The sequence below is a fragment of the Mandrillus leucophaeus genome, unplaced genomic scaffold (genome assembly GCF_000951045.1).
Source record: "Mandrillus leucophaeus isolate KB7577 unplaced genomic scaffold, Mleu.le_1.0 Scaffold622, whole genome shotgun sequence".
Lineage (NCBI taxonomy): Eukaryota > Metazoa > Chordata > Mammalia > Primates > Cercopithecidae > Mandrillus > Mandrillus leucophaeus.
The window spans coordinates 462,691-472,488 of NW_012106720.1; the positions used below are offsets into that span (position 1 = coordinate 462,691).

Here is a 9,798-nt window from a genome sequence, read left to right on the forward strand (position 1 = left end):
CCTGTAATCCCAGCACTTTGGGAGGCTGAGGTGGGTGGATCACCTGAGGTCAGGAGTTCGAGACCAGCCTGACCAACATGGTGACACCGCACCTCTACTAAAATGCAAAAATTAGCCGGGCGTAGTGGCGGGTGCCTGTTATCTCAGCTACTTGGGAGGCTGAGGCCAGAGAATCACTTGAAACCAGGAGGCGGAGGTTGCAGTGAGCCGAGATTGCGCCCCTACGCTCCAGCCTGGCAACAGAGTGAGACTCTCTCAAAAAAATAAATAAATAAAATAAAATAAAATATTCTCTAAAGTAGTAACAATAGGTAACATTTGTTGAGCATTTAGTATGTGACAAACACAGTTCTAAGTGCTTTACATGTTTGTGCATTCTGCCCTCACAACAACCCTACATATGATATGGACACGTACTATAATCCTCATTTTACAGATGATGAAACTAAAGAACAGAGAAGTAATCTGCTTAACGTCACACAACTAAAAAAAAACAAAACAGTAGTTTTGAATCTACATAGTCTGGCTGCAGAGCTGTACTCATCATTCCTACACATTCCACCTCAAAACTCTGAACTTCCCTTAAACAAATGTAGTAAGCATTAACGTTTTGTTGTATTTGCTTCAAATATTTTTGAAACTGTATACTTAGTTTCAATTAAACACAGTAGGCAAAGGACCTTGCTTTTAAAATTTTATATATATGTGTGTGTGTATATATATATATGTTGTTTTTTTTTTTTTTAATTTTTGAGACAGAGTCTCACTTTGTTGCACAGGCTGGAGTGCAGTGGCACGATTTCGACTACACTGCAGCCTCCTTCTGGGTACAAGCGATTCTCCTGCCACAGCCTCCTGAGTAGCCAGAATTAAAGGCATGCGCCACCACACCCGGCTAATTTTTGTATTTTTAGTAGAGACAGGGTTTTGCCATGTTGGCCAGGCTAGTCTCGAACCACTGACCTCAGGTGATCCGCCTGCGTCGGCCTCCCAAAGTGCTAGGATTACAGGCATGAACTACCGTGTCCAGCTAAAAAATTCTATTTAAGAGGAAGAAACAGGTTAGGCAAAGTGGTTCATGTATATGACCCCAGTGCTTTGGGAAGTCGGAGCAGGAGGACTTCTTGAGGCCAGGAGTTCAAGACTAGCTTGAAGCCACAGAGCAAGACCCTATATTTAACAAAAAAAATTTAATCAGAAAATAAAAATTAAAATATTAGCTGGCTGTGGTGACACACACGTATAGTCCTAGATGCTCACGAGGCTGAGGCAGGAAAGTCTCTTGAGCCCAGGAATTCAAGGCTGTAGTGAGCTATGATCGTGCCACTGCTCTCTAGCCTAACAGAGTAAGATCTTATCTCTAAAATACAGAAATAAATAAAATATGAAGTTAACCATTTCAAATGTTACATCGTGATTTTATTTCTTAGTCTTTTTAAAAAGTAGCCAAGGCTGCATTTAAAATATGAAATTAAGGCTGAGTGCAGTAGCTAACGCCTATAATCCCAGCACTTTGGGAGGCTGACTTAAGGTCAGGAGTTTGAGATTAGCCCGGCAACACAGTAAGACCCTATCTCTACAAAAAATGAAAAAATTAGCCGGGAGTGGCGGCGTGCACCTGTAGTCCCAGCTATTCAGGAGGCTGAGGTGGGAGGATCCCTGAGCCTAGGAGTTTGAGCCTGCAGTGAGCTGTGCTTGCGCCACCACACTCCAGCCTGGCAACAGAGTGAGACCTTGTCTCTTAAAAAAAAAGCCAACCAAAAAAACAAAATGTGGCCTCTACTTTAAGTATTCCAGGGACCAATCATTTGGTTTGCTGTTCCAACTTGTCACTAGACATCTCAAATTGTAGGAAAATTTTTCCTTAAATCATGCCACCTTGTACTTTAATGAAGAAATACAATTCTTTCCTATGACAACACTTCAGAAGCTAAACGCAGGTCTTCTTTCCCCCTACACTCTCACTTCTCCCTTATTTTATTCATACTTTCAAAGTTATTTTACCTTTGGAGGTGTGGTGAATAAATGCTGTGGTACCATCTTCTAACTGCACTGCTTGACCATCCTCTAGACGCAAACTGTCCCCTGCTCAAGAACAATGCTTACATTTAGATCTCATGTTTTCTAGCACATTCCAATTAACTCACTTAGCAACAAGAGTCAATAAACCATTAACACATTATAACAATCTATATTTGCTTCATGTGTCTTTGAACATTTAAGTAAGTTCAGCAAAGCTTCTCTGAGTCAGTGTTTAAAGGTAAAAAGACATTAGAATATTGGTTTTAGGAATATATACCAGTATTAAAGAGAGTTGAAAGAAGGGGAAAAATGAAGAAAATGAGAGACATGTACGATTCAACTCAAAAAACAGAAACATTCACTTAGGACTGTTACTCAATCTCCACAGTGCAGTCCAGTAACTTCTTTTCCATTATCTTTAAGAGAAAGTCTTGGTTAAGATCCACTCTGTGGCATCTATAATCTCCCTTTACAGAAGGAGGACTTGAGATCGAGCCCAAGTTTAGGTAGTAAGAGGGAGCTGCAGGCAGCAAATACTAAAAGCTGAGAATTAAAATGGTTTCCTGTGCTGTTATCTTAAATACTTACTACTTTTAGGTATGGGTACATGTTGAACATAGGCAGCAGAACCATCTTCCAACTGAATGACCTGGCCATCTATGAGTTTTCCATCTAGAACAAAAGATTCAAGACAATAAATTGGCACAAACAAAAATTTTAAACTTTATACAATTTCAAAATGATATCAACTATAAAAACATACACAACTTAAGCTCGTGTTCATCTTGATTCTTCCCTCAATGTTCTGAGGCAATTCAATAACACATCCAGTGATCCTACAGAAAGCAGAAAATCCTCCCTCAGCCATCCTTCCTCCCCTGCAATTTTCAATTAGATGAGGTCAAGAGGAAGAGTGGCTCATCACAGCAGGCTACATGAGTTCAACTGCTATATAGGTATTTTCAGAGTCACTTAGAATCAGTGACCATGACCAGGGGGGAGCTGAAGCCGGGAAGACAGACAGATATGTCAGTGTATGTGAGGTCAGTTGTCATTCTCATCCCTGAGGGCTAAAAGACCCTTGTTTACGTATGCATGTGTTCAGTAGGTTTCCATAAAAACAAGGAGTTTTTGAGGACTTGGCTGTTTCCTGGAGCAAAGCAAACACTAATTCAGAGACAATGTTAGATAAGCAAGACCAAATGTCTTTTTTTTTTTGAGACAGAGTTTTGCTCTTGTTGCCCAGGCCAGAGTGCAATGGTATGATCTCGGCTCACTGCAACCTCTGCCTCCTGGGTTCAAGCGACTCTCCTGCCTCAGCCTCCTGAGTAGCTGGGATTACAGGCATGCACCACCATGCCCAGCTAATTTTGTATTTTTAGTAGAGACAGGGTTTCTCCATGTTGGTCAGGCTGGTCTCGAACTTCCGACCTCAGGTGATCTGCCCGCCTCGGCCTCCCAAAGTGTTGGGATTACAGGCATGAGCCACCGTGCCCAGCCCCAAATGTCTTTACTCATACACATATTTGGTAAAAATATGAAATAATGACCTGAAGTAAAGAAGCAAGAAAGGTCTTACTAGAAAATAGTCCAGACATACTCCTTGCTCTCCTCTCCCCCACTAATTTTGATATCCCAGGGTATCTTCCAAGTATCTCAAGGGACGACCCCAAATTATATTAAAAAAAAAAAAAGGAATTAAACTGAAATGACTTAAAATTATCATGTGCAATATAACATCTTTAGGAGAGATAGGAAAGGTGGGATAGCTTCTAGGTGCTCCAACTCACAGGTCATAAATCACTGGTGTTAACCAATCAGCCATATGTGAGGCACATACCTTTAGAATTGTGTTGTATGTAAGCAGTAGAACCATCTGCAAGTGTTACTGCTTGCAAGCTTACGCCTTCCATATTTTCTAAGTTGTCACCATCTATTACAAAAAAAAATCAGTATTTTCTTTAGACAGCTAGCATATGGACACGCTAAATTTTTTAAAAAATAAAGATCAGAAAAAAGGTAGATTGCTTAACTCAGACTCAAAATGAGATTTAGTGGCCAGGTGTGGTGGCTCACGCCTGTAATCACAGCACTTTGGAGAGACGGGTGGATCATAAGGTCAGAAGTTTGGGACCAGCCTGGCCAATGTGGTGAAACCCTGTCTCTAATAAAATACAAAAATTAGCCAGGCACGGTGGTGCGCGCCTGTAGTCCCAGCTACTTGGGAGGCTGAGGCAGAAGAATTGCTTGAACCCAGGAGGCAGATGTTGCAGTGAGCTGAGATTGTGCCACTGCACTCCAGCCTGGGCGACAGAGCCAGACTTCGCCTCAAAAAAAAAAAAAAGTGAGATTTAGTACTTACCAAAAAAATAGGCTGGGAACAAAAGGCTCATGCCTGTAATCCCAGTACTTTTGGAGGCTGAGGTGGGTGGATGGCTTGAGTCCAGGAGTTCGAGACTAGCCTGGGCAACATGGTGAAACCATGTCTCTACTAAAAATAAAATAATTAGCTGGGCACGCTAGTGCATGCCTGTAGTCTCAGCTACTTGGGAGGCTGAGGTGACAGGATCTCTTAAGCCCAGGAGGCAGAGGTTGCAGTGAGCCGAGATTGTGCCACTGCACTCCAGCCTGGGCGACAAAGCGAAACCTTGTCTCAAAAAAAAAAAAAAGAAAAAGAAAAAAAAATTATGTGCCCTACTGTACCCACACCAAGGTAAAAAATACACATAGAGGCCGGGCGCAGTGGCTCATGCCTGTAATCCCAGCACTTTGGGAGGCCGAGGCAGGTTGATTACCTGAGGTCAGGAGTTTGAGAACAGCCTGGCCAATGTGGTGAAACCCTGTCTCTACTAAAAATACAAAAATTAGCTGGCATAATGGTGCGTGCCTATAATCCCAGCTACTCAGGAGGCTGAGGCAGGAGAATCACTTGAACTTGGGAGGCAAAGGTTGCAGTGAGCCGACATCGCGCCATTGCACTGCAGCCTGGGCAACAAGAGTAAAACTCCGTCCCGTTTCAAAAAAAAAAAAACCCTCATAGAAAGACCTAGGTTTATATATATTGTTTTCTGCTAAATCAGGAACTAGGAAGTTGTAAATTTTCATTTTAAGATAAATGATATTTTCAAACTCATCCCTTCAAACACAACTGCTCACCTGCCACTGTGACTGCCTCTGTCAAGCACAGGGTAACATGCTGAGCCTCCATCCCTCCTCCAGGAAACTCTGTCATTCCCTGAGAATCTCGATTTATTTGGGCTAACAACATCTTCTACCTTGAAGAAAAATAAAGACACTTGGGAACAAAGAATGATACATATGAAATGAAAGTTACAAAGAATATTTGTGAATCACAAAAAACTGCTGAGGATGTAATGGTGTTGGAAATAAGATAAAATTTCACTCAATATGTAGGGTAAGAGTATTAGTCCGAAGTCCAAGGCATGCATCTCATAATTCAACAATTCAAACTGATGGGCACAATCTTTTATCAGTGTGCTCAGCAACTTAGAAGCGCACTGACAAATTGTACCCATCAGTTTTGAATGATCTCTAAAATTCCCATAATTTGACTCCTTTGGGTTTAGCATTGTTGAAGATTCCCACTTACAATGTGTCAGCATATTTTGTTGACTTAATCTTCAGAAATCTACCCCGAATCTGGCTACCTCTCACAACCTTCACCATTACTTCCCTGATCCAAGCCACAACCAGTCTCTCATCTGCATTACTGTAACAGCATCCTAACTTATTTCCCTGCTTCTCCATTAGCCTCCTACACTCTTCTTTTGACACAGCAGTCAGTGTCCTTTGAAGGGAAAAGTGAGCTCATGTCCCTCTTCTCCTCAAAACCTTCCAAGGACTCCTCATCAGAGTAAAATCCCCAAATCCTTACACTGACCAATGAGGCTAATGATCTTGCCCCTCATTTCCTACTACTCACCATCTCATTCACTCCACTTCAGCTACAGTGGCATCCCTGCTTTTCCTCAAGCATACTGGATGTTCTGCTGCCTTAAGACGTGTTCATTTGAGTTTCCTTCTGCCTGAAACATTTTCCCCAGTATCTTCAGTATTTATTCCCTCACCTCTTCAAGTCTTTGCTCAAATGGAATGAGAGCTTCTCTGTCCATCCCATTTCAAACTGTACCTCCCAACTGCTCAATCACGGTAAACCCCATCCTTTTTTTCCCCTCCATATTTCTGCACAGTCCTTATTATTTGACAAATTACATGTATTTACTTATTTAGTTTATCTATTTCCCCTTCCATGAGAATGGACAGAGATTTTTTTTTTTTGTTTGCTCACTGCTGACTCTAGTGCCTAAAAAGTGCTTGGCCCATAGTAGAAGTACAATAGGTATTGAATAAGTGGATGAATGGGCAACTCTTCTACGAATCACCAACACAACCTCCTTCTTCCCTTCTACCTCCAGGTCTCCTTACCTCTGTGGACCTTGGCTTACCTCAAACAGGAGCTAGGATAATTTAGCTGCCTTGGGCCAGGGAACTGAACCAGATGTCTTGAGGATGACCTTTCCAGGTCCAAAGATCTGACTTAGCATCAATATTTAAAAAAGCAGGATGGGCGCGGTGGCTCACGCCTGTAATCCCAGCACTTTGGGAGGCCCAGGTGGGTGGATCACCTGAGGTCAGGAGTTCGAGGCTAGCCTGGCCAACATGGTGAAACCCTGTCTCTACTAAAACTACAAAAAAACATTAGCTGAGCATGGTGGTGCAAGCCTGTAATCCTAAGCTACTCAGGAGGCTGAGGCAGGAGAATCACTTGAACCCAGGAGGCGGAGGTTGCAGTGAGCTGAGATCGTGCCATTGCACTCCAGTCTGGGCTACAAGAGTGAAACTCCGTCTCAAAAAATAAATAAGTAAATAAATAAATAAATAAATACATAAATAAAAGAGCAATACACAGATAGTAGCAATAATTTGTAATTCATTTTACGTTTAGGATTGTTTGAAGAAATTTGTCTTGGAAATACTATGAACTGTACCCTCATTAGACCAAAAGTGGGAACTACTGTTCATATACACAAAAAGGTATCAGTGCTATGATAAAAGTCAGTCAAGGCTGGGCGCAGTGGCTCACACCTGAATTCACAGCACTTTGAAAGGCCAAGGCAGATGGATCACCTGAGGTCAGGAGTTTGAGACTAGCCTGGCCAACATGGTGAAACCCTGTCTCTACTAAAAATACAAAAAAATTAGCTGGATGTGGTGGCACGCACACTTAAAGAAAAAAAATAAAAAGTTAAAGGGTGACCTTTTAGGTACAAAAGGATCCATAATCTATAACTGTTCATAGAACAAGATGAAACGTCATTTCCTTGGCACCTCCAAAGGCTGACAGAGAAAACTCAAAGTAACACCAGTACCCTACTGTTAAGACCCGTGGGCTGCATGCAGCAGCTCGCACCTGTAATCCCAGCACTTTGGGAGGCCAGGGTGGATGGATCACCTGAGGTCAGGAGTTCAATACCAGCCTGATCAACAAGGTGAAACCCCGTCACTATCAAAAATACAAAAATTAGCCGGGCGTGGTAGTGCACGCCTGTAATCCCAGCTACTTGGGAGGCTGAGGCAGGAGAACTGCCTGAACCCGGGAGGCAGAGGTTGCAGTGAGCCGAGATCACAACACTGCACTCCAGGCTGGGCAACAAGAGTGAAACTCCGTCTCGGGGCGTGGGGGAGGTAAAAAAGAAAAAGACCCCTGCTGAGTATAAAATTAGCATAGGCTAATTTTCAGTCACAAAAAGACAAATACTGCATTACTCCACTTTTTTTTTTTTTTTTTTTTGAGACAGCGTCTCACTGTAGCCGAAGCTAGAACGCAATGGCGTGATCTCAGCTCACTGCAACCTCCACCTCCCAGGTTCAAGCGATTCTCATGCCTCAGCCTCTCAAGTAGGTAGGATTACAGGTGTGTGCCACCACACCTGGCTCGTTTTTGTATTTTTAGTAGAGGTGGGGTTTCACCATATTGGCCAGGCTGGTGTCAAACTTCTGACCTCAAGTGATCTGCATGCCTCAGCCTCCCAAAGTACTGGGATTACAAGGGTGAGCCACTGCGCCCAGAAAATATATGATATATATTTGAGAGTCGAGTCTCACTGTCACCCACGCTGGACTGCAGTGGCAGGACCCTGCAACCTCAAATTCTTGGGCTCATGTGATCCTCTTGCCTCAGCCTCCTGAGTAGCTGGGATTATAGAAATAAGCCACACCCGGTGTTGAGTTATATTTAAATATAGCCAGGGTCTAAGCATGTTCCATTAAATAAACATCATTTAGTGAAGTAAAAAGTAATTAGAATGTGCTGGCAAATGAGACAAAGTTCTCACAGACTCCATAAGATGCTAAGGGTTAAAGTATGGGGAAAGAGTTTATACTGCCAATTTTAATTGGGGCAGTAGAATATCCTACTGGATGGGTGAAATGTTGAAACTTGAAGGCTTTGTGCAGTTCCAGGACTATTCCAAAACTGAATATATGAAACTGACTGGCAGGTAGGTACAGCCTGATACCTTTGAAGTGACAACAGAGATAGGGCCTGCTAGGCTTAAAGCTAAAAATACCTGACAGAAAAGAGCTGAGAGCAGAGACAAGAATTTAGAAATGAACATCTAGGTCTAGTCATCAGGTATGCCCAGTTTGGTGATGGTTTGATCTTAACTGAACCACTGATGTGCAAAAGAACAAAAAACACTTCTCTTAAACTTCGTAAACTGGTGTTATAGGCGCACACCACCATGCCCAGCTAATTTTTTTTATTTTTAGTAGAGAAGGGTTTTCACCATGCTGGCCAGGCTGGTCTTGAACTCCTGACCTCACGATCCACCTACCTTAGCTTCCCAAAGTGCATGAGCCATTGCACCAGCCAGCCATGAGTTTTACTCTTCAAAATTTTTGTTGTCGGGCATGGTGGCTCACACCTATAATTCCAGCACTTTGGGAGGGTGAGGCTGGTGGATCACCTGAAGTCAGGAGTTTGAGAACGACCTGGCCAACATGGCAAAACCCTGTCTCTACTAAAAATACAAGAAAATCAGCCGGGTATGGTGATGGGTGCCTATAATCCCAGCTACTCTGGGGGCTGAGGCAGGAGAATCACTTGAACCCAGGGGGTGGAGGCAGCAGTGAGCCAAGATCGTGCCACTGCACTCCAGCCTGAGCAACAGAGTGAAACTCTATCTCGAAAAAAAAAAAAATTCTTTTTCATCCTCTCACTTAAGAGTATTACCCTATTGTAATATTTAAAAGTATTACAGTAATCTGTCTGCGCCATGTTCTCATCGTTTCAGTCTAGTAACACTGTCAGCTATTTTATTGTGTTTTGTAGACCACTAAAATTTTCCTTGCAGGCTGGGCATGGTGGCTCACACCTGTAATTGCAGCACCTGGGAAGGCCAAGGAGGGAAGACGGCTTGAGGCCAGGAGTTCAAGACCAGCCCGGGCAACACAGTGAAACCCTGTCTCTACTGAAAAAAGAAAAAAATTATGCTGGGCATAGTGGCTCACATCTGTAATCTCAGCACTTTGGGAGGCCGTGGTGGGTGGATCACCTAAGGTCAGGAGTTTGAGACCACCCTGGCCAACGTGGTGAAACCCAGTCACTACTAAAAATACAAAAATTAGCCAGGCGTGGTGACAGATGACTGCAATCCCAGCTACTTGGGAGGCTGAGGCAGGAGAATCACTTGAACCTGGAAGACGTAGGTTGCAGTGAGCCGAGATTGTGTCACCGCACTCCAGCCTGGGCAA

General features: G+C 43.1%; 1 protein-coding gene across 4 annotated transcripts in view; it reads right to left on the bottom strand.

Moving 5' to 3' along the window:
• Positions 1 to 9,798, bottom strand: part of ZNF143 (zinc finger protein 143) — a 63,397-nt gene that overhangs the window by 48,122 nt on the left and 5,477 nt on the right. Inside the window, exons 2-5 of one of the 4 annotated variants that reach the window (XM_012000222.1) lie at positions 5,179 to 5,297; positions 3,863 to 3,955; positions 2,611 to 2,694; positions 2,005 to 2,085 (exon numbers count right to left, since the gene is read on the bottom strand). In XM_012000222.1, coding sequence (XP_011855612.1) covers positions 2,005 to 2,085; positions 2,611 to 2,694; positions 3,863 to 3,955; positions 5,179 to 5,290 — 370 coding nt within the window. In that variant the 5' untranslated portion in view covers positions 5,291 to 5,297. Of the gene's footprint in view, positions 1 to 2,004; positions 2,089 to 2,610; positions 2,695 to 3,862; positions 3,956 to 5,178; positions 5,298 to 9,798 lie in introns of all 4 variants that reach the window. The other 3 variants (XM_012000221.1, XM_012000220.1, XM_012000223.1) reach the window with 3 other exon arrangements.